This window comes from Macaca fascicularis, chromosome 10 (assembly GCF_037993035.2).
Source record: "Macaca fascicularis isolate 582-1 chromosome 10, T2T-MFA8v1.1".
Taxonomy (NCBI): Eukaryota; Metazoa; Chordata; class Mammalia; order Primates; family Cercopithecidae; genus Macaca; species Macaca fascicularis.
The window spans coordinates 102,249,685-102,274,574 of NC_088384.1; the positions used below are offsets into that span (position 1 = coordinate 102,249,685).

Sequence of the window (24,890 nt, forward strand, 5' to 3'; positions counted from 1 at the left end):
CCTCCTTCTTTCCTTGTTTCTTCTTAGCACTTAGCAACACTTGACATAGTATGTCCGTGCTTTCTGTTTGTTGATAGTCTCGTTCTCTCTATGAGGACAGGACCTTTTCTGTCTTGTTCAAGGCTGGATCCCCAGCCCCTAAAACAGGGCTTGGCAGGTAGCAGGTGCTCAATAAATGATGAGAGAAGAAAGCCTAGCTTGAGACTAGCCCTATCCGCTTGACTTGGAACCCCACTGGATCTTTGCTCTCACCCATCAGCTTTTGCCCTCACCTTCACCCCTGTGAGATCTTTGTCTAGTTTCTTTGCCCCGCCCCCAACCTTTGGCCCCTCCCCCGTCGGCTTTGACTGACAGTGCCGCCTCGGCTCTGCCCCCAGCCCTTGGCCCCTCCCCTCAGCTTTTGCTCCTCGGCCCCATATTTGCCCTTGGAGGGGGCGCGACGCCCAGCTCACCCGCCTCCATGGCCAGCACCGTGATGTTGTGCCAGCCGGCTGTCTCGCGGTCCAGCCCCTTGCCAGTCACGATGGCGCCTGTGTCCGCATCGATATCGAAGATCTGGTCCAAATCTGATTCGCGGTCAATGGCGTACCTGCGAGGGGCAGGGCGGGGCTGATTGAAGGTGCCCCAGTGCCAAATGGAGCCCATGCCCTTGTCCCCACACCCAACTCCAAGAGAGGGAGCGCCTGCCTGGGACACACACAAGGTGCAGAGAAGCCCCTTGCGACCGAGGAGGAGCGGGAAGCAACTGGGTTTGCATCTTAGTTGCACGGTGAACTGCTGTGACCATGGGCAGCCCTCAACCTTTCTGAGCCTCAGTTTCTTCAATTGGAATGGAGCTAATTGTACCCACAGTTGTCGTGAGGACTGGAAGCTGGCAAAGTGCCTGGCACAGACTCACTGATTCTCTTTCTTTCTTTCTTTCTTTCTTTCTTTCTTTCTTTCTTTCTTTCTTTCTTTCTTTCTTTCTTTCTTTCTCTCTTTCTTTTTCTTTCTTTCTTTCTCTCTCTCTCTCTCTCTCTCTCTCTCTCTCTCTCTCTCTCTCTCTCTCTCTCTCTCTCTTTCCTCTCTTTTCTTATTTTATTTTAGACGGAGTCTCGCTCTGTCACCCAGGCTGGAGTGCAGTGGTGCGACCTCGGCTCACTGCAAGCTCCGACTCCCGGGTTCACGCCATTCTGCCTCAGCCTCCCGAGAAGCTGGGACTATAGGCGCCCGCCACCTCGCCCAGCTAACTTTTTGTATTTTTAGTAGAGACGGGGTTTCACTGTGTTAGCCAGGATGGTCTCGATCTCCTGACCTCGTGATCTGCCCGCCTCGGCCTCCCAAGGCGCTGGGATTATAGGCGTGAGCCACTGCGCCCGGCCCTTTTTCTTTCTTTCTTTTTTTTTTTTTTTTTTTTTTTTTAGACGGAGTCTCGCTCTGCCACCCAGGCTGGAGTGCAGTGGCCGGATCTCAGCTCACTGCAAGCTCCGCCTCCCGGGTTCACGCCATTCTCCTGCCTCAGCCTCCCAAGTAGCTGGGACTACAGGCGCCCGCCACCTCGCCCGGCTAGTTTTTTGTATTTTTTAGTAGAGACGGGGTTTCACCGTGTCAGCCAGGATGGTCTCGATCTCCTGACCTCGTGATCCGCCCGTCTCGGCCTCCCAAAGTGCTGGGATTATAGGCTTGAGCCACCGCGCCCGGCCTTTCTTTCTTTCTTTAGCCAGGGTCTCACTCTGTTACCCAAGCTGGAGTGCAATGGCGCCATCCCGGCTCACTGCGGCCTCGATCTCCTGGGCTCAAGCCATCCTCCTGACTCACTGAGCCTCCCGAGTAGCTGGGGCTGCAGATGCATGCCACCACGCATGGCTAATTTTTTTCTTTTTTTTTTGTTCAGAGACAGGGTTTCGCTATGTTGCCCACGCTGGTCTCGAACTCCTGAGGTCAAGTGATCCGCTCGCCTCGGCCTCCCAAAGTGTTGGGTTACAGGCGTGAACCACTGCACCCGGCCAATTCTTATCTTTCCCTAAGAGGTGCCCCTAGAATTGAGCTTGAAGGCAGAGACCGAGAGTGGGGGTGGCATTCTGGGCAGGGGAAACAGAAGGTGCAAAGGCGCTGCGGCTGAGCGTTATCCCAGAAATGGCAAACACTGCAAAATGGCTCGAACCGGAAGAGTTCGGCACCAGAACACACCGGTACAGCACGCAGTTGTCATGTACTGAGGAGCCAACGGGGAATTTTGAGCAGGGGAGAGGGGGTCGGTTGTGGCATCAGGAGGCTTCTCGGGAGGCCGCGGCGTGGACACGCGCTGGGCGAGTGCCGTGGGAGGGGGCCTGGGGACACGGCCGCCGGCTCCTCTCGCCTGCGCAGCACGCGCGAGCTAATCTGCAGCTTTTCAGTTGCCGCGTGAAAAAGCCCTTTGTTCCGCCTTCTTCCCTGGCCTTTGTGTGGCGGCTCCAGGCCTTAAAGGCCTGTGTCCAACACATGTCTCGGGCAGCAGCGGCCCAAAGAGGCCCCGCCAGCTCCGGCCGCCGCTTCCCCATGCTGATAACGCTGATGGGGGCGCCGCGAGGCTGCGCGCGGACAAAGGCCTCGAACGCCAAGCGAGAGCTCATTGTGCGCCAGGACAAAGCAGCCTGGTAAGGAGGGGGCCCTGCGCAGCCACACGGCCCCTCCCACAGGCAGGAGGAAAGGGGCTTTTTTGTAGTCTCCCAGAGTGGGGAGGGGAGGACCCCAGAAGCATTGCCTGCTGCGGGCCCAGAGCCCTGAGATGACCCCTCAGTGAGGCCTTGGCTGCACTGCCAAACCTCTCTGGGCCTCAACTACCCCATCTCTGAAATGGGGCTGTTGACACCCAGTGGAATTTCGTGGCTCTGAAAGCAGTCAGAGCTGGGTTTGAATCCTCTGCCACTGATTCTATCTGTATGACCTTGGGCAAGTCACTCTTTGGCTTCTGTTTACTCACCTGAAAAAGGGGATGACTCCTACTCACCTCACATTGTGGTGTTAGAGGAGGGGTGGGGCATACAGGACAGCCCTTATGCTTTTCATGTTTACTGTCCTGGAGGTGAATGCCTATGGCAAACTGTAAAGGGCTGTACCTATGGGTGTAGTGGGCATTATAAGCCAATCCCCCGAATCCCCAATTTAATGCTCGATCCTGTTCCTAAGCTGCTAAACCCATATTCTTCTTGCCCCTGGTCACCTTGAGTCCCGTTGGCCTAGGTGAAAGTACGTGGGGAGGTTCAGACCCATGATTATAATTCCTCCCTACCATGCACTTAACAGTTTGGAGCCTGCTTCTCCCCCGACCATCCCTCCATTCATTCGTTTATGCCCTAAACACTAATTGAGTGCCTTCTCTGTGCTGGTCTGTGCTAGACTCGGGGGATAAAGTGGCAAGTGAGATAGAAGAGGTTTCTGCCAGGCATCTTATGAGGCTGATGTGGTCTCCATTTTACAGATGAAGACACTGAGGTCCAGAGAGGAAACTTGCCAAGCTTAGAGCTGCCAAGTATGGTTGTGCAGGTTGTGTCATGCACAAAGATACCAGGCCGAAGTGGGGAAGCGGGGGTGAATTCCAGCGAGCCTTCTGCTTGCCCAGCCACGTGTCCTAGACCAGGAAGTATCAAAGGGGGGCCTGTTTCTTATTTATACAAAGGTGACATGAGCTAGTGATGCCAATGCCCTGCTCAAGGGTACACAGCGACTCTGTCACAGAACTGCAAGTTGAAACCAGATCAGGGATTCCCTCCCACAGTTTTTTTTAGCCTGACTGACAGTCCATCCAAAGTTGAACCAGCCAAAGCCTCGATGCATGAAGCTTCAGGTCCCCTTTGCCCCAGCCTGGCCCTGTCAGATATCTGAGTCCAAAGGAGGTTGAAGGAGGCTCTTGAGCATCAGCTCAGCTGGAAGGAACCTTGGAGACACAGGTGGGAGGATAGAGGCCGGGAGAGGACCAGAGACATGACACGGCCTCGGCTCCTGATCCCTCGTCAGGGCTGGGCGAGAGGCCGGGTTGATGGGAGAATGCCAACTGCCTTCTTGTTGTTTCTCCTCCCTTCTTGGCTCACAGCTGTCTCCTCTCTCCTCCCTCGATGCTGCTGCTGCTTCTCCTCCTCCTCTTCCTCCTTCTCCTTTTCCCTATTTTCTCTTTTGTTCTTTCCTCGAGGGGAAGGGAGGGGCTGGAATCTAAGTGGAGGCAGCTGTTCCCAAGGCCATAGGGCGGGGGCAGCGGGCACCCGCCATTAACCAGCTAAAGACTTGGGGCTGGGGGGTCAGTGCGGCTGGCTGGGCCCAGGTGTTTTTGTTCCAGCTCAGGGAGCTAGAGAGTGAGTGGGAGGGAGGGAAGCAGTGAGGGGTGGGAGGAAGCAGTGTGTGGCAGGGACTGTGGCCTGGCAAATGTAGGGGTGGAGGGGTGGGGTGGGGGCGAAGCTTGTGCAGCTCACGTGTAGTGCTCGCATGGGTTGTGTGTTTGGTCTGTGTTGTGGCTGGACAGTGTGTGTCAATATGTGAGTGGTGTTCCTGTGTGTGTGAGATTGTGCATTATATTTGAGCAGCAGCTCAAGAGGCAGCAGCTCAGCCCTGGATCTGGATCCAGGTCTGCATTGCCCCCAGGCAAGTCAATTCTATCTTTAATTCCTAGCAAAATAGAGATGATAATCCTACTTTGTAAGTTGTCGGGAGAATGAAACGCATGTAAGGTGCCTAGCTGAGTTCCAGAAAATTACTCCATGAATGGGAACTATTGTCACTCTAATTATTATTCAGAGATGTCTGGTGGGGAATACACAGGAGTCCCCCCAACCCAGTGTGTGGCTTGCATACCTGGGGGCAGGGAGGTATCATGTAGGGACACAGTAGTCTGAGAAGGACAGGAGGCAGCTGTGGGTCTAGAAGGTTCTGCTTAAATTTTGCAGTCCTACTTCTCATTTGGTGACAACAACCTGAAGGGCAGCAAGGGGAACTAGAACAGGTGAGGCTGGAGGAACAGGGAGAGAATATGAGTTCGTGGCAGCTCATGTGTGTGTACACCCACATGTGCAAGGGAGGCCTGGGAATGGTGCCTAGGGGTGCAGATCTGATGCCCATCTGCCTAGGTTTGAAACCTAGCTGTGTGACCTTGGACAAGTCACCTAATCTCTCTGTTCTTCAGTTTCCTCCTCTTAAAAATGGAGATAGTAGGCCGGGCATGGTGGCTCACACCTGTAATCCCAGCATTTTGGGAGGCTGAGGTGGGAGGATCACGAGGTCAGGAGTTTGAGGCCAGCCTGGCCAACATATTGAAACCCTGTCTCTACTAAAAATACAAAAAATTAGCTGGGTGTGGTGGCACACGCCTGTAATCCCAGCTACTCATGAGACTGAGGCAGGAGAACCGCGTGAACCCGGGAGGCGGAGATTGCAGTGAGCCAAGATCGCGCCACTGCACTCCGGCGCGGGTGATAGTGCGAGACTCCGTTTCAAAAAAAAAGGGGATAGTAATACCTACCTCACAGGCTGGTTGTGAGGTTTGGACAAGTGACTACCAATAAATCACTTAAGATGGTTCTTGGTGTACAGATTAGCTTTTATTTGTTGAGCAAGACTTTGTGTCATGAGCTCTCTGAATCCTTTCAGATACTGTCATCACTCTCATTTTACAGAGGAGGAAACTGAGGCTCAGAGAAGCAGCCAGGTATCTTGCCCTGGGTCACACAGGGCTAATTAGTGGCAGAGCCAAGCTCCCATGTCTGTTCAGAGCCAGACGTCTAAGAGTATCCTCTTAAGGAGCCAGCCAGGTACACCTGCTGGCATTTCCATGTGTTAGCAACAGCACAAAATGCTGCTGTTGTCAAGGTTAGGGTGGAGAAAATGGGGAGGGTGCTGCTTCCTGGCTGGGGGTGCACATGTGGTTTTCCTCTACATAAACATGTGCATATATAATGCATGCAGGCATAATAAATAGAGAAGGCTGCAGGCTTATGCACATACAGGCTTTCTGGTGTGCCTGTGTGTGGGCGCATGAACATACATGCAGCCGACTGAATGATGTAGCTGCCACCCAAGCTGCTTGTGTGTGTGTGTGTGTGTGTGTGTGTGTGTGTGTGTGTGTGTGTGTTGGGGTGTAGTGGGGGAGCCTCTTCCAAAACAAAGCAACCTGCCTCCTGCTCCACTGTCCCAACCAAGGGATTCCTTTCTGCTCACTCCACCCTATCTGTGACTGTTTTCCCCCATTCCCTTTAGGCATATACTGAAAAGCCCACACATGATGCCTGGAAAATTATATGTGGTTAATACTGGTTGCAGAATGAAAGGGAAAAAACGGGTGTGCAGACTACCAAGAAAAATGGTAATGACCATTTCCTGAGGGCCTGCTATATCTAAGCACTTAATCTTTCTTCCAGCCCTGAGAGCACCAGGCACAGAACTTGGTATGTGGTAGACATCTGATATCTATGAATGAGGCACATACTATTATGATGCCTATTTTAGAGATGGGCAAACCGAGGCTCAGAGGAGGTGCCTTGACTTGCCCAAGACTCCACAACTGAGGTGGGATTTGAACCCAGGTCTCCTCTGATTCCAAAGCCCTTGCACTTTCTGCTGCACCACACTGCAGAGTGCTGGGTGGAGAAACGAAGTGTTCGCTTCCTCCGCTGTAGTGTGGACTAGCTGGTTTTGATGTTCAAAGGAAACTCACGATGGGGCTAGGTGGGAACATGGCTGGGCTGATAAATGGTCGGTCTGTCTGCAAACCTGCCTAATTGAGAGGTGGGCCCATCTGAGCACTTTTCTCCCTCCTTCTAAAGCCTTCTAAGGCTTCCCACTGCCTACAGGATAAAGTTCCTCTTCTTCATGTGGCATTCAAGGTCCTTTGCAGCCTATCTCCAAGTGCCCTCTTGGCCCTATCATGAGCTTGGCCAGCTGGTCTCCCTGCTCCCAAACGTAACCTCCTGGCTCCATGATTCTGTCCCTGCCACCTCCCCTCCCCATCACTCCAACCTGGGGCACACTCTCCCCATTCCAAGCCTTGTCCCCTTCGTCCCCCTGCAGGGGCCTCTTGGGGCAGACCTCTGTCACTCCCCTTCCTGGTGCATAAACTACTCACCCCTCCTTGAAGCTCCTGAAGCCCCTGCCTCAGCCCAAGCCCACGTGTACCTGGACCTGTCACTGTATTCGTTCACACAGGCCCAGCCTTCCCATTGGCCCATGTCTGAGGCCATCATCTCTGTGGCCAGTGCACAGCGGAGAGCACTGCACAAGTTTAGGAACCGCAGTAACCACAAGGAGAGTAAGAAGCAGGAGTGAAATGGCAAAAGGCTGGATTCAGGAAGTGGTCAGACATGGGTCAAACCCTGGTGCTTCCCTTTTTGAGCTGGGTGGCCTTGGGAAGTCATTTTCCCTCTCTGACTCTCAGTTTCTTCATCTGTCAAATGAGTACAATACCCTCCAAAGGGAAATGAAGTAACATGAGGCACCTTCTACTATCTCCAGTGCAAAGGCTCAGAAAAATCTCTCTGTACCATCTGCTTTCCTGTAATTTCCAGGCACTCATTGTGTCCTGCAAACCATGCTAGGCAGAGTCTCCCAGGATGCCACTTCATGTCTTCATTTCCAGGGATGCACCAAGCTTGTTCCTGCCTCAGGGCCATTCTACTTGCTGTTCCCTGTACCTGGAATGATTTCTCTCACATTTTTGTATGGATGACTCCCCATCATTCTGATCTCAGCTCTTGTGTCACATCCCTGACTATACAATTCAAAGTGGCCCTCTGTGGTCCCAATCCCTCCTTATCCTATCACTCTGTCTATTTTCTTCATAGTGCTTTCAGCAATTATTCCATTTAACCATTTGCTGTCTGTCTTCCTGCAGGAGAAGGCAAACTCCATGTGGGCAGGGATCGTGTTTTATCATCTCTGCTTCCTCACTGCACAGAACAGTGCCGGGCATAACTCAATGCCGAGTTGCTGCCTGAGCCTGTGACCCTGAGAACGCAGGCGCTGCCCCAATGGAACCCTTAGAGCAAGCTGGGCTCTGGCAGCACACATGGCCTGCAAGGACCCCTTCTCTGTCTCCCATAGCCCCTCACTGGCCTCCCGTTTCCATTTTTGTACCCCACAGTCTGGAAGCTCCACCCCAGTTCTGTCCTTGGCTGAGTCATCTTGGTGTCCCCAGGCCTGGCTCAGGGCCTGGCACGGAGGAGGAGCTGGGTAAATGTTTGTGGTGTTAAATTGGACCGGTCTCAAGCTCCTCACTGCCTCCACATCTGAGGAGCCCCAGGGAAGGGGCCGGCAAAGAGAGATGAAAGAAGGTGAGAAGCAGGTTTCAAAGTTGGCCCTTTCAGTGCAGATAAAAGCAGGAGGGAAGGGAGCCAAAGCAGGGAGGAGGGAGAGGACTGAGAGGGGGTGTGGAGAGTGGAATTGGAGAGGAGGGGAGCTGGCAGACGGGAGGACTGACCTGGGGCCAAGGGCTCGCCTCCCGCTCCGTGTTCTTACCCCTCTGGGAAAGCCTGCCGAATCCTCCTCCCCTCCCTGGGCCTCAGCTCCCTGACAAACAGGGGTGACAATGCCCTTCCTGGAGAGGTCTGGGCCCAGGCCAGAGGCCAAGGGGGATGTTCAGAGACTGTGCCACCAGCCCAGGTGGAAGGGAGTAGAGGAGTTCAGAGGCAGTGGCAGGATGGCATTGGCAGTGAGTGTAGTAAAAGCAGCGTGGACATTCTTGGCTTCAGGACAGAGTCTGAGCTCCTCGGCCTGCCTCTGAGGCCCTGTTAGACTTCACTTTTGTGCCTCATCTCCCCCAGCCCCCTATAGCGATCAGGGTCTGCTCTTCTCTAGGCACACCTACCACTCCTCTGCCTGTATACTTCTGCACAAGCTGTTCCTCTGTCTGGAATGTGCCTCTCCTCATATTTACACCGTACCCAGATACCTAGCTCAGGTCAATTCCTGCCTCCTTCAGAAGCCTTCCCAGACCCCTGGGGCTATCTCCCAGTCTGAGAGTCCATGAACAGTTAAGCAGGATAGCATCTGTGTGTCTCACCTAGGGCTGCCATGTAATGTTGCACAGGCTGTGCACTGCACAATCCTGATAGCACCATTCAGACAGACAATGATGGGGACGTTGCCCTCTGGAGTTACACAATGCAGAGGTCCTCAAATAAACTTTCCCTCCCCCTCTCCTCAATGCCCAGCACAGGGCTAGGCTCATAGTCAGCTCAGGGGTCACTCACTGACTAGGTACAGGGGTTTTGGGAATGAGTCAGGGAGCCCCAATGCCTCCTTCCCATCCCTCTCACACTGGCCATCCCCCCAGCCCCTAACCTCCTCCTCTGGATCAGTTTCTTCTACAGCCTTTCCTCCCTCCTCTTCTATTTGAACATCTTCCAACCTAGGCTACTGTCAGAGACTCCCATCACCTGCAGCTCCAAGACCCTTCCAGGGACCCCAGCTGCCCCATCCCTGCTCCGCCTCTGTCTTGCCTGTGGCTGTGTCTATTTCTTCCCTTTTCTGGCTTCCTCTCCAAGGTGCCCTTCTCTATTTACACATTGCCGGGTCAGTCCCTCTTGTCCTCTTTTTATGGGCTTTTCTTTCTCTCCAGTCTCTTCTTCTCATTGTTGGTCTCTCTACATCTCTGTGAGTCTGTTTTTCTGCCTCTTTTCTCAATCATCATTTTTATTTTTTAGTTTATTTTAATTAATTAATTTATTTATTTATTTTGAGACAGAGTTTTGCTCTTGTCGCCCAGGCTGGAGTGCAATGGCGCAATCTTGGCTCACTGCAACCTCTGCCTCCGGGTTCAAGTGATTCTCCTGCCTCAGCCTCCAGAGTAGCTGGGACTACAGGAGTGCGCTACCACACCCTGCTAATTTTGTATTTTTAGTAGAGATGGGGTTTCACCATGTTGGTCAGGCTGGTCTCAAACTCCTGACCTCATGTGATCCACCCGCCTCAGCCTCCCAAAGTGCTGAGACTACAGGCATGAGCCACCACGCCTGGCCTCTATTTTTACATATCATTAATTCACCACATATTCAGCACTTGTTCACTGAGTACTAAGGCCTGGGCTAGGCCCTGCGGGTACAGCAGTGAACAAATACACGTAAATCCCTACCCTCAGACAGCTTACCTTTCAGTAGGAGAGACAAACAAGGTAATCAGAAAAGCAGCGTGTCAGATGATGATGAAAGGTAATAAGGAAGCAGCAGAGGAAGACAGGGGATAGGAAGTATCAGGGCTAGGGGTTGGGGTGGAGTTGAAATTTTAGGAAGAGTGGTCAGAGAAGGTCTCACTGAGAAGATGACTTTTGAGCAAAGACCTGGAGGAAGTGAGAGAGCAAACTATGGGGGCTATTAGGGCGAGAACATTCTAGGCCGAGGGATCCGCTGTAGCACAAGCCCAGAGTGCAGGTGAGCTTGGTGTGTTTGCAGGGCTGTGAGGGGGCCAGTGTGGCTGCAGCAGAGTGGACTGGAAAGGAGTGGGAGGTGTGGTCTGAGAGGTTCAGGGAGGCCAGAGCTGTCATTGTCAGGGTTTGGGCTTTTATTCTGAGCCTTGTAGGTATCTTTGGAGGGCTTGGGCAGAGCAGGGCCAGGCTCTGGTTCGCCTTTGAGCAGGATCAGGCTGGCTCCTGCAACAATTCTAGGTTAAAGAGGGGTGAGGACAGAATCAGGGACACCAGTGAGGAGGCAACTGCAATACTCCAGGCGAGAGAAATGGTGGCCTGGACCGAGGTGGTAGCAGCAGAGGTGGTGAGAAGTGGTCAGATTCTGGATGAATTTTTAAGGTAGAGACAGCAGAATTCGCTAATGGATTGAAGGGAGGCATGAGAGAATGAGAGGAGGCAAGGATGTCTCCAACATTTTTGACCTGAACAACTGGAAGGATGGAGCTGTCATTCCCAAGATGGAGATGACGGCAGGCAAACTGGTGTTTGGGTTTTTTATTTCCTTTGGTGGAGAGACCAGGAACCCAGTTCTGAACCTAAGTTTGAGGTGTCTAGCAGAACACCAAGGGAGATGATGAGAGAGAAGTGGGGTGCAGAGAGAAGACTGGGGGAGTCGTGGGCACAGGGATGGCCCAGTCGAGAGACCAGGGAGCCAGTGTGGCTGCAGCCAGCAGCGCGGAGGCCCTGCCAGTGCAGTGCCCGCCTCTGTGTCTGTCCCTCCTCGTTCTCTGCCTCATTGGCCTGGCTCCCCTGCCTCTCTCATTGACTGTTCTCACATCTGCTTCCTTGGCCCTTTCGCTCCGTGCCTGTTTCTCTCCATCCCTGTGCGCCTCTCTCCGCGCCTCCCTCCCCCACGCAGCCCCCTCCTTCGGCCCTCCCCGCCCCAGCCCTCCTCCCCTCTGCCCGCAGTCTGTCTGCGGGGGCGATGGCGGGATAGCAGGCAGCAGGCGTCGGCCCCGGGCGGGGGTCTCACCGGACGGGCCGGTTGGCGGCGTCGGGGTCCCGCGCCGTCACCACGCCGACCAGGGAGCCCACCTGCGCGTCCTCCTGCACCTCCAGGAGGCGGGAGGGTGGCCGGAACTCGGGGGGCTCGTCCACGTCGGTCACGGCCACGCGCACGATCGCCTGGTCGCGGAACGTGCCCAGGTCGGCGAAGCGGGGGTCCACGAACTTGTTGAGGGCCTCCAGGATCACGGTGTGCACGGGCTGGGATTCGAAGTCCAGGCGCTGGGGGAGGGAGCAGAGGGCCGGTTAGTGGGTGGGGTCTGGTGGACACTGAGGCCTTCACGAGGGAGGCCAAGGTCACACGTTGTCTCAGCAGGGGCGGCAGGGATGTTTGGGCTGCATTGCAGAACTGACCCAGACCCACTCGGTGGGTTACAGGTGGAGAAACTGAGGCTCCTCCAGGACAGTCTTGCCTCGGGACACAGCCGCTCCAGGCTACCGCGCTGAGCACCCAAACTTCCTGCCTTCCAGTGCAGTGTTGGCATATTTCATTAGTTTATTTCACCAATACAAAGCACCTACTGTGTGCCAGTGCTTTAAGTATATTAACTCAACTTGACATCAACCCTAAGAGGCTTGTATTCTTATGATCGGATTTTACACATGAGGAAATCCAGGCCCAGAAAGGCTCAGTAACTTGCCGGAGTTACTGAGCAGTGAGTCACTAGCAGAGCCAGGATTCCCTGGTATGCCGGAGTTAGCAACTAATGTGAGTTGAGCCCGATAAGCCGGGCTGCCTTAGAGCTTTCCTCTGAGATCTGGTTAAATCCATGCTGAGCCTGTGCTTCTTATCGGGGGGTGCTAATGGGTGACCCTCTGATGAATGAGCTCCGTGGCTGTGTGTTAGCTCTGGCCTTCTAAAGACACTGCCTATAGCAAAGAGAAATAGCCATGATGGAGCTGCAGGGACCTCAGTTGCATGGTGGGGGAGCGATCTGATTGGCAAGAGTGACCTTCCAGGAGACCCACAGCAGGTGCCTGCCCTGTGTATGGGGTCCACCCATTGCTCTCAGAATCCCCCACCCCCGACTTCTCCAGCAGCAAAAACATCCCTGTCCTGCCTCCAGCCTGTTGCCTGGGAAATCAGGATGCAGGGAGGCAGGCGGTGGCCTGGCCTAGGAGTGAGCGATGGACTCTGGAGCCAGGCCATCAGTCTGCTCCCTGAGCCATCACTGACTCTGCAGAGACACCCTAGGCGCCACTGCTGGAGCAGGCAGCGGGAGGGGGCCTAAGAGCTGGGGGTGGGGGAGATTAAGCAGCCCAGGGGATGAGAGCAAATGCTGTGCTGGAGTCCCCAGGCTAAGTTTGGAGCCTGATTCTGCCGCTCTGTGAAGCTGGGTTTCTCTGGGCCTCCAATTCTCCATCTGTAAAATGGGCCCATCTAACAGTTAAGGACAAATGGAGATCAAAAGAATGAAAATCACCAGTGCTTAAAAAAGGGAGATTCTAAAGCTGGACCCCCTGGGCCTGTATCCCTACCGAACGATGCTAGATGCATGGTCTTGGGAAAGTTACTGAACTTCTCGGGGCCTCGGTTTCTCATCTATAAAATGAACGATAACAGTATCTCAGAGGGTTGATGAAAGGATCAAATGAGTTAATATGCAGAAAGTAGTTGAAGGGCACCTGGCACGTGGCAAGCACATTATCACAAGTAGTAGCTATTATATTATTATCCTCTGAGAGGGAGTTGAAGGAACTGGGCGTTTTCTGTATCCTCAAGCCCTCAATGCCAGGTAAAGAGCGGGTCATTATGTGCTTGCTGAGTGAAAGAAGGACTGTTGAGGGCAGATATTTCTGGAGGTCCTGGAAGGCAGAGCTCAGGCTGATAGGCACAGATTTAAGGAGACCGATGCCAGCTCAATGGGAGGAAGAAGAGCTGGACAGTGGCAGAAAGTGAGCATTCTATCCCTGGAGAGATACAAACAAAGGCCTATGACCACTTTTGGGCTCGTGCAGGGGACTCAGACCTCCCATGGGAGAGTGGGGTTGGAGTGGGTGGTCTTAATGGGCTTTGCAGCCCTGAGTTGCCAAGCCCCTGACCAAGTCCTGGAAGATGGATTTTTGGCTCTTTATTTGAACTCCCTAGGGACTGCTGAGTTTGCAGTTTTAGTTTCTGGTTCCTGGGCCAGCCAGTGGGCAAGGAAGGCTGTTAGACTCAGGAAGGAAAGAGCTTTGGAGTCTCCAGACCTGGGTTCAAATCTCTACTATGTACCTTACAGGTGTCACCTTGGGCAAGCCCCTTGACCTCTCTGAGCCTCTATTTTCTTAGTTGTAAAAATGAGGATAGTGGGAAACTTCAGAGGGAAACACGAAGATTAAAGGGAATGAGGAGTGTGAAGAGCCTGGCAAGGATGTGAAGCACACATCAGAGTGTTTGAGGGTGTGGATTCCCATCTGGATTGAACCCCGGCTCTGACAACCAGCTATGCACCCTCAGACAGGTCACTTCACCTCTGTATGCCTGGTTTGCAAAAGAAGAATGATACCATCAGTGTTTTTCCAGGTTGGTCCTGGGCCTCTAGAGAGAACTAATCCATTGAGTGGAGTGAGATGGGGGTATTTGGCTGCCCAGAGGCCTCCCTGATCCTCCCGCCCCTGAGGTCTGCCTCCCCCATCCCTCCTGAGGCAGCTGCACCTTCTGCACTATGATGATGGCCTCCTGAGTATCGCTGTCTGTGGTGACCTTGAACACATCGCCGCCGCTGCCGCTCTCCTCCTTAAGGTGGTAAGTCATGTCCGTGTTCTCTCCCACGTCTGAGTCCTCAGCCTTCACACGTCCCACGGCCGTTCCGATGGGGGCTGACTCCTGGATGCTGAACTGGTACATCTCTGTGGGGAACACGGCCATGAGCAGGGATGAAGGCAGCCCCTACCCCAGCCTCTGCCAGCAGTGGGGGAGGGGACAAGGGGGCCCAGGTGAGCCTCTATGGAGGACAGTGCTTGAAAGGGGCTCTCAGCTTGGCCAAAGTGGGGGCTGGGAGAGGCATGTCCCTTGCAGGAGTTTGGGTGGCAGTGCAAAGGGAGGTTTTAAATTCTGACCTTTGGTTTTATTCACTGGTTGATTTGGGGAAATGCCTGCAGTTCTTTGGGCCTCAGTTTCCCTACCTAGCCAGTGACAGGGACAGAGGAGCACAGTGATAAAGGCTAAGGCTCTGGAGTCCTAGCTGTGTAACCTTGAGCCTCAGTTTCCTCATCTGTAAAATGGAAATAAATAATGATGGTGCCTTCCTAACAGCTGTGTGGTTATGACAACTAACTTAGATGATGACACCTGTAACATGCTTAGTGCAGTGCCTGGCACTTGGTAGCTACTCAAGAAATAGAATAAATTGTGTTAAAATGGTGGGGCTTCATACTGATTTTGCTGTTGATGTTAACGGTAGTTATTCCTTCATTTCAACGTATACATTGAGCACCTATGATGTCCCCAGACATCATGCAATTCTAGGGACTATCGTTACAGCAGCAAATAAAATGGACCAAAATTTCAGCTCTCATGTTGCTTTACTCTTAATAGAAAGGGAAAGACACTAAACAATCACATCAGTGAAACATACGGTATGTCCAATGGTGATAGGTACTTAGGAGAGAGAGAAAGCAGGGAAGGTGCAGGAGTGCTGATGAGGGTGTCACACAGTTCTAAATAGGCTGATGGAGAAAGGCCTCTCACAGAAGATGACATTTCTGCAGAAGTCAGAAGGAGGGGAGGGAGCGAGCCAAGTAGATATTTGGGAAAGAGCTTTCTAGACAGAGGGAGCAGCAGGTGCAAAGGCCCTGAGGTGGGTGCTGTGCCTGGCATGTTGGAAGAATGGCAAGATGGCCGTGTGGCTGGAGGGGAGGAGCAGAGGGGAAACCAGAAGGAATGAAATCAGATGGGATGGAGGCTGCCGCCTGCTTTCCAACCAGAGCTGAGGTCGAGGTGAGGATGACTTGCTAAGTGATAGGCCAGCCTAGCTGAAGCAGGGACTGTGGGGATGTGTCTCTTGGGGGCTCCACAGGTCTTGGTAACCCTTGCATGGAGTGGCTGCCTCTGATGCATCCTCATACAGCAGCCGAGGTGGGACACTTTCTGAAACACAAGCTGAACATGCCACTCCCCTGCTTTAATCCATTCCATAGCTCCCCATTGCCCTTGGGATGGAGTTATGCAAGCCCCTTGGCCTGCCCTACAAGACGCTGCCTGGCCCCTGCTGGCTTCTCCAGCTTCATCCTCCAATCCCCACTCTGTCTCTAGCTTCAGCCTTGCTGAAGTTCTTGTGATTCTGCAACTCTGACTCACTCTCTCTCACCTCCAGGCATCCCCTCTCCCTGTCCTCCTCTCTGCCTTTGCCTTCCCAATTCCCGCTCTGCCTTCCAGTCTCACTGAATGTTACCTCCTCCAGGGAATCCTCCCAGACCTCCAGGCTCTGCTCCTGTGCTCCCTTGGCCCCCAAGCGTATCCCATTGTTAGAATTACTACGTTTTTACTCTCATTTTCTGTTTATTCTCTCTCTCGGGTATGAGCTCTTGGAAGAAAGGGACCACATCTCTTATTCATCAGGCATTCCCAGTGCCTGGCAGAATGCCAGGCTGTCGCATAAATGAAATGTGTGAGGGACTAGTGAGTGTATGAATGAAAACCAGCATGAGTTACCAGTAGACACCCACCAGATTAACACAAATCAAAGAACGTGACAGTACCAAGAGTCAGTGAGGATGTGGTACAATGGACATGTGCGTTTCCTCATGGGGGAAAAGAGTTTGGCTTTATTTGGTAAAGTTGAAGATGACTACATCCCATGACCCAGCAATTTCACTCCTCTATATCCATAGAGAACAAGTGCAAATGGGCACCTGGAGACCTGCGGCAACAAGGTTCAAAGCAGTCTCCTTCCCCATAGCCCCAAACTGGAAATAATGCCCGTGTCCACCACCACCAGAATAGACAATTATGGAATACTATACAGCAAAGAAAATGAATAAATTATAGCTACCAGCAACGTAAGTTCATAAACATAATTTTGAGAGGTAAAAAGCAAGACAAAAACACTTTGTATTGTATGATTCATCCCATTTACATAAGATTCAAAAATGGATGAAATTAGACTTCTGTCTGGTGATGCCTACATAGATGAACAGACTCAAAAGATGGCCATCACAAAAGCAGGTGGTGGGTAACTGAAGGGAGGAGTTGGGGAAGAGGCTATGATCAGAAAGGACATATTAGGGCTTCTGGGGTCCCGGCTGGTGGTCACAGGAGTGTTTGCTTTATAATTATTTGTTGAACCGAACATTTATATTTTATGTTCTTTTTGTGTGCTATAGTTCATGATAAGAAAGACAGAAAGAAAAAGAAAGGAAGGAGGAAAGGAAGGACGAGCAGGAAAGCAAACCTTCTGGGGACCCTGGCCTCCTCCTCTCTGCTCTGCCCCACCCCTTCCAGCTCAGAGCTCATTCAAAGCCTGGCACAAATGGGCAGAAGACTGGGTGGGGGTGCGTCCCACCATCCAACCTGTCTGCATGGGCCTTCAGGGGCTGGGGCTGGGCTGGGAGATTGGGCAGTGGGATGATTTCCATACCAGGCTCCCTGGCACCGGGAAGCCGGTTGGTGAGCTCAACCCACTCCGCTCTCTGTCTGAGCTGAGGCTGTAGGCCGCAATGATGCTGCGCTCTCAGCTAAGGGATTGGATTCCCTTATCTCTCGGGGGGTCAGTCCCCTGTGGCGGGGCCTAATGTGAGAGCAGCAGACCTTAAGTAATGACTCACCCGATAGGAATCAGCCCAGCTCCCCGCGGCATTTAGTCTCTGCCAGCTTTGGTGGCTTCCCTGTCGTGGCTCTCGGCCTGAGCCTGGGACAGAGGGGCTGGCTAGGCTGATAGGGAGCTGGGAGGCTGGGCCGGAGACATCCTCCAATCCCCGCTGTGCCAGCAGAGGCAGAGGGTGGAAAGGCCTCCTAATTCAGAAGCACAGAGTCCCGCTACCCAGGCTCAGAGGAGGAGGGAAATGCCTGTCACTCAGACTTAGTTTTTCTCTGCACAACCTCCATCTGTCTGGGGGCTAAGCAGCCTCTGCCTAGATCCCTGGGCGCCCCCTTTCTCCCCAGTACCTTCCCTTTGCAAGCCTAGGTCAGCGGCATGGGATTGTCCAACAAGTGGCTAGGGGAGTGGGCAGGGGCCAGTGAGGGCTTGGAGGATGGACAGAAGGGTGGATGGGTGGGGCTCCCCCTCTGCCGGAAGCAAGAGGAGGTCTGGGAAGGTGATGGCATGTTACTTGGCTCTGTGGGGCATCGACCAGCCCTGGGGTCTTCCTTAGTAGGAGGCATGGTTGGAGGAGGGCTGGGGGATAGCTGGTGGCTTGGGAGGACAGACAGACAGACAGGGGGAAGCCCTTCTTTTGGTGAGTAGTCTAAAGGGAAGCTGGGGTCGGCAGGTGGCTTGGATGGGCTAACAGACAGACACACAGACGTTCCTTCCTCTGGGAAGGCCTCACTCACTCTGCGGGAAACGGGGAGGGTTGTCATTGACGTCGGTGACTACGATGGTGACGGTAGTGGAGCCTGAGAGGCCACCCAGCTGACCCGCCATGTCTGTGGCCTGGATCACCACCTCGTAGCGCTCCTGGCTCTCGCGGTCAAGGTCAGGCACAGCCGTCCGGATTACACCTGTGGGTGAGTGAGAGTGAGGCCAGGATGCCCCACACCAGCTGCCCACTGATGTGGAGACCCCTGTACAGGTGGGATTCAGACCCCGTGACTCCTGGGGAAATTCAAGTTCAGGAGGAGAGTGGGCCACACAAGGACATCCATGTGGCCACCATGTGGGACAGGGTTCAGCAGCTTCCACACACACACACACACACACACGCTCATACAGTTACAGATACACATGCCCACACAGATATACTCACACATGCTCACACACACAGTCACACAGATAGACTCACACACTTGCTCATACAGATGCAGATACTCACACATACACACATGCTCACACAGATGCACACACATGCTCATATACTCACATACACTCCTGCAGATACATTCACACAGGCTCACACAGAATAACACACACAGGCTTATGCAGATACATTCATAAACTCATACACATTCCTATAGATACACTCACAAACACACACTCATATACCCTACAGATCCAGTCATATGCTCACAGTCACACTCACAGACTCATACAGAATTGCATACAGGCCTATACAGATAACCCACACACTTACCTGCCCGTGCAGAAACGCACACGGGCTCAGATACACTCACACATCCATACAGACACACGTATACTCACACCTGGCCATACAGATGTGTTCTCATAAATAACTCATACTCACATACACACAAACACACAGAGACACTCTCAAATACACACTCAACGATCCACACACACGCATACTCTCAAATACATATCCTCCCACACAAACACACACACACAGACACACTGACATATACACATACACTCTCATACACACTTTAACACATACACACACTGAAATACATATGCTTTTTTTTTCTTTTTCTTTTTTCTTCCCTTTTTTTTTTTTTTTTTTTTTTTTAAACAGACTCTCACTTTGTTGCCCAGGCTGGAGTGCAGTCGTGCGATCTCAGCTCACTGCAACCTCCTTCTGGGTTCAAGCAACTCTCTAGCCTCAGCCTCCTGAGTAGCTGGGACTACAGGCATGCACCACTATGACCGGCTAATTTTTGTATTTTTAGTAGAGACAGGGTTTTGCCGTGTTGGCCAAGCAGGTCTCGAACTCCTGGCCTCAAGTGATCTGCCTGCCTCGGTCTCCCAAAGTGCTGGGATTACAGGCATAAGCCACTGCACCTGGCCTCAAATACATCCAATTTCAAACACACTTGCTCATACACATTGCACATGCGTTATCTCTCACACAGACACAACACAAAAGCAACAGAATGGACTATTTGGTTTACTAAAAAGAGGACTGCAAGCTAGAACCTGCCACTGTGTGACTCCCCTGGGCAACTAATCCCACTTTTGGGGCCTCAGTTTCCCCACTTGACATTCTATGCATGAACCAGGTCTGCGTCAGTAACGCACAGCCCAGAGCCAGGCATGGAGCAGCAGCTTGGCGGGTGTGAACTGGACTCATGTCCACACTCATGTACACTCACTATGCTGTCACACTCACTTGTATACACACATGCAATGTAGTTCACACATTTGTAGAGTATGGGCATAAGAACACATACAAAGTCCCTTACACACGTGCACACTCATAGCTACCGTCACACACTCTTATTCACACCCTCCTCCCACAACCAAATTATCCCCCAGCCCTAGAGGCCCACCGCCACCCTCTCCAGGCCCTAGATCCTCTGTCCAGGCATCAGCTAATCGCTGAGCAGACAGTCTTCCAAGCTGCTATTGGAAGCGGGGAGGGGAGCAGGCGTGGGGGTGACCACAAGATTAATTCTGCTGTGGGGAAGACTGGGCTTCTTGTGTCCCTGCCGGTAGAAGCGACAAAGGTAGGGCGGGGGAGTCGATGAGACATTCAGAGCCTGTCCCACCACCCACTCCAACCTGCCGAGCACAGGTGGTGACAGGTGGTGCCTGGAGCCTGTGTGCCAGGTGGAGTCATGCACCAGCAGCCCCATGCTGCGCCCCATAAAACCCAAGCTCCGACACCTGACGTCCCCCAACAGTCCCCAGATTCCCATACAGGCAACAGAATGGAAGGAGAGGCTGTAGTGTGTGTGTGTATGTGTTTGTGTGTGTATTTCTGCGTGTACCTGTGGTAGGGTAGCCAGAGGTGGGGCGCCTAAGGGGTGGTCCCACTTTCATGGGATCACATGCAGATATGGAATGGGTATTCTGTCTAATCAAGGGTCACACAAACCCTCTATCAGTGGCCTTCTCAACTCCTCAGTAGACCCCCCCCGACCCCTTCTCTGCCACCATTGGTCTTCCCAGGAACAGGGGAGTCTTGGCAGTGGATTGCCTTGGGATAAATTCCAGATCTGCCATTTCTTTGGTCATGTGATTTTGAGCAAATCCTTTCACCTCTTTGAACCTCAGTGTCCTTATCTGTAGAATGGGACAACCACCATACTGACTTAAACAACAGGATTTCTCAAACTTGGCACTGCAGACATTTTGGGCAGAATAATTCTCTGTAGTGTGTGTGTGTGTGTGTGTGTGTGTGTGTGACCTGCACGTTGTAGGATATGTAGTAGCATCCTTGGCCTCCCACCACTAAATGCCAGCAGCACTAACTGTTGCCTTAGTTCCAAAACTGTCTCCAGACATTGTCAAATGGATCCCGGGGCAAGACTGGTTGAGAACCACTCGTACAGGATTTCATCTCATGAGAATTACATGTAATAAAAATTATTATTATTATTATTCTAAGCACCTTAGGTGAATTGCCTCATTTAATCCTCTCAATATTCATATGTGGAAGGTGCTGTGATTATACCCATTTTATAGATGAGGAGACAGAGGCATGGAGAGGCTAAGTACCTTGTTGAAGGTCACACGTGTAGAAAGTGCATAGCCAGGACACTGAGGCTTTGCAGCCCTGGACAGCAGGGGCTGTACAGGGAAGGTGGAGTGTATCATATTCTCCACCCCGGGGTGTTGGAAAGAGAGAACAGAAGGCAGACAGAGGGGAGGAAGAGAGCGAAGGTGATGGACAGGGAAGAGGAGAGAGAGAAGAAAAGGAGTTCCAGGGAAAGAGAGGCAGGGAGAAACCTCGTGAGAGGCAGGAGGAAAGAGACAAAGAAAAGGGAAGAGAGGAAGGTAGGGGAGGGGAACAGAGAGAGAGGGAGGCTGAAAGAGACAGAAAGAGAGAAGGGAAGATGGGGGGGTAGGGGGGGTAGATAAACCAGAGAGAAAGTCAGAGATACCCAGAAAGAGACAGTAAGAGAGAAACAGAGACCTGGAGAGAAACAAAGAGGAAGAGAAAGAAAGGAGGGAAGAAAAATGGGCAAAGAACAACTAAGAGAGCGGGAGCAGACATACAGAAAACTGAGAGGGAGATGCAGGAAGGGTGAAGAAAGATGGTGGGGGGTGGGGAGGGGAGGGCAGGTAGGCTTACAGTGCAGCAGCTGCCAGGCCAGGGAGCAGGGGGTCCCAGGTGGAAAGGTGGAGAGGGAGTGACTTTAGCTGAGCACCTGCTGTGTGCTAAGCTTTGTGCTGGTCACTTGCCATCAGGACCTCAGTGAATGTAGAGGATTCATGGTAGGATCTGGGGTCACTGTGCATCTATGGGCTTGGGCACCAAAGGCTCAGTGTCCCAGATCTGAGCAGGGGTTGGAGCAGGGGTCCGGCTCCACTTCTGTGAGTGAGAGAGGCTCCATGTGGCTGCCCTCTTTGCTGTCCCTGTCACTTCCAGCTCCTGAGGAACTGGGGACACAACACTCTTCTCACTTGGAAACTGGTCCTGAAGCCTTATAGCGTGTAGGATTCAGGTGCCATCTCTGGGTGTGTGTGAGTTGGGTCCCCAGAGGCCACACTGCCCCTGGGCCTTGTTCTCGGGATCCAGGGAACAGGGTCGGTTGCTATGGTGACAGTGCCCAGTGAACCACACCTTCCGGTATCCATGCCCTTGGGTCATTCCCTCCCACATTGACTCTGGCCAATGGGACATCAGCAAGTGTGCGCTGGCCAATAGGACATCAGCAAGTGCGACAAAAGCAGAGGTTTGATAAGCCCCCGTAAGCTGCGGCTTGTCCTCTTGGAATCCTGAGACCACTGTACTGTGAAGAAGCCCAGGATAAAAGGCCACATGGAGAGGGAGGCCTAGTCATGCCAGCTGTCCCAGCGAAGTCGCTCCCAGCGACCCGACAGCTGACTGTTGCTGCATGAGTGACCCCAGCAAAAGAACTGCCGAGCTGACACACCAAATTGTGACAAATAATACATTATTGTTGCTTTAAGCTACCACGCTTTGGAGGTGGGGTTTTTTCTTTTTTTACGTAGCTCTAGATGACTGGTACAGAAATCCAGTTGGCTGGGCCATTCCTCTGCTGATTTTGTCTGGGCTCACTCACACAGCTGAGCCTAAACCGGAGGAGCAGCTGACTGGAAGGTCCAAGATGGCTCATTTACATGTCTGGCAGTTGGTCTTGGCTGTCGGTGGGGACACATTGGTTCTTTCATCCTCCAGTAGGCTGGCTTCCTTACATAGCAGTCTCAGGACTGTGTTCCAGGACACTAAAAGTGAAAGCTGCAAGGTCTCTTAAGGCCTAATGTCAGAATTTGCATAACATGACTTCTGCCACATTCTATTGGCCAAAGTAGTCCCAGGTGAACCCAGGTTCAAAGGGTGGGGAAACAGACTCCACCTCTTGCCTGGAACAGTGGCAAAGTCACATTACTAAGAGGCCGTGTGCAGGGCAGGGAGGAATTGATAACATATTTTCCTATCTACTATGTTCTACTCCACTCTCTTCCTCCTGATGCTGGGAGAAGCACGGTGGAGACTATTGCCCTCTGAAAGATCTAGGGGTACAAAAATTCCAAATCAGTCCATGAAGTTGCTCTTGAAGCCTTCCAGCTCTTTGACTTCATCCATTCACTCATTCATTTGTTACAGTCTTGCTGAGGGCCTACTACACATGCCAGGGCTGCACAGAATCAGATAGGCTGCAGTGTGAAAAGGAGGACTCTGGGGCCAGACAGCTATAGGCTCAAGTCTTCTTTCCACCATTTACATGCTAGCTGACCATGGGCGAGTTCCTGGGCCTCTCTGAGACTCTGTTTCCTCCTATGTAAAATGGGGACACGCACCTGGTAGGGCTGTTGAGAGTACTGAGTGAGAGGAAGCTTCCAGCAGCAGGCCTCACATTTTGGAGATGCCTTGCTGATCTCTTTCCTCAAGTTCTGGATTGGATACCTCCATAAGTAAGTTTCACAGAGGCAGAGATCCATGCTGGTCTTGTTCATCTCGTATCTATAGGGCCTGGCACTCAGCAAGTGCTCAAACGACATTTTGACTGGCTGACTCCCAGTGCCCCTCCACTGCCCCTCTCACAACCTGGGTGTCACTATCTATTTGCTTCTCTGCTAGAGCAGAAGCTCCGTGAAGGCAGAAACCAGGTCTAGTTCCTTATCCTGACCCCAGGATCTGGCATTTAGAAGGTGCTCAACAAATGTTAGTTTCATTTCCTCCCTGTAAAATGGACGACTCTGGCTCAGTTGAGAATTTTCAGCAGAGATCTTGAAATCTCACAGAATATTTCTATTCCTGCTGGGGTGGTGGTGGGCGGGGGCTGGTAATTATAACCTGGCCTCAGCTCCCGCAGCCTTGTCTTCACCCATCGTCCCCAGTTCCAGCTGTTGTCCTGGCCACCCCTGCCGTCCCCTCCAAATGCTGCAAAAGGGGCCCTGGAGCCCATGTGATGCCTCATTAGCCCGCAAATGCCATCCCTGTTGGCCCTGTGGGGGGCCTGCTGGCAGGCCTGGCCTTTAAAACACACAAGTTAATTCCTCCTCTGGCATTGGGGCCTCGCGGCGCCCCGCCTCCTCCCTTCCCTCACACCTTCCTCCCAGGCCCCGTTCCGGCTCTGCTCCCTGCTATCTGCACAGCGAGAACAGACTGTACCTCGCAGCAGCTGCTATATATAGACCCGCATCAGCGGAATATTCCTGGCTGGGGAAATGGAGCTGGGGCTGGGAATGGCACCAGGGCAGCTCTTGCCGTGGGGCTGTGGGCAAGGGGAGGCAAAACCTGGTTCTTCCTGGGACGTGCCAGAAAGGACCCTTTCAGACTGAAGAGTTGAGGGACTCTGGAGCAGGGACCCCATTTGAACTTCTTCACCTGCCTTGCCTGCTCCTCACTTTCTGACCTCTTGGGAACTGTTCCTGCTCCCCCAGGCCCTGTGGCCTCCCAGTTGTCACCATCTTCTGGGCCCTCTGCAGTGGGGGATGCTGTTTCTTAGAAATTGGCTGTCCTTCTCACTCTCATGTCCTCCCCACTCTCTGATCCTTCATCTGCCCAGCCTTGCCACCTCCCAAGACTCAGTCTTGGTCCTTCTCTTATTTCTATGTTCTTTCTTCCCCCTATCTCCCCAAGGTTTATCAACCCCAAGGTCCCCACTTCCTCAGGCTGAATGCATGAAGCCTTCCTCATCACCATCACTATCCTTTTGTGTCAGGGCTCAGGCGGAGCACTTTATACACTTCCTGTTCCTTTGGCCTGCATTGTTGGTCTCCAGGAATCTGCATGGCTCATACCTTCACTGCACTTGGTCTCTGCCCCAAGGTCACTTCCCCAGAAAGGCCTGTTGTGATTTCTTTCTCTCTTTCTCTCTTTTTCCTTCCTTCCTTCCTTCCTTCCTTCCTTCCTTCCTTCCTTCCTTCCTTCCTTCCTTCCTTCCTTTCTTTCTTTCTTTCTTTCTTTCTTTCTTTCTTTCTTTCTTTCTTTCTTTCTTTCTTTCTTTCCTTCCTTCCTTCCTTCTCTCTCTCTCTCTTTCTTTCTTTCTTTCTTTCTGTCTTCTTTTTTTCTTTCTCTTTCCTTTCTTTTTGAG

At 52.6% G+C, this 24,890-nt stretch overlaps 1 protein-coding gene across 6 annotated transcripts in view; it reads right to left on the reverse strand.

Moving 5' to 3' along the window:
• Positions 1-24,890, reverse strand: part of CDH22 (cadherin 22) — a 135,171-nt gene that overhangs the window by 24,904 nt on the left and 85,377 nt on the right. For 5 of the 6 annotated variants that reach the window (XR_012419475.1, XM_045363047.3, XM_045363046.3 and 2 more), the window contains exons 5-8: positions 17,880-18,047; positions 14,043-14,236; positions 11,373-11,626; positions 453-589 (exon numbers count right to left, since the gene is read on the reverse strand). Coding sequence is in view for 5 of the 6 variants with exons in the window: in XM_045363047.3 (XP_045218982.2) it covers positions 453-589; positions 11,373-11,626; positions 14,043-14,236; positions 17,880-18,047 (753 nt within the window). In the remaining variant the exon portion in view is untranslated. Of the gene's footprint in view, positions 1-452; positions 590-11,372; positions 11,627-14,042; positions 14,237-17,152; positions 17,238-17,879; positions 18,048-24,890 lie in introns of those variants that run through there. The other variant, XM_074005420.1, reaches the window with a different exon arrangement.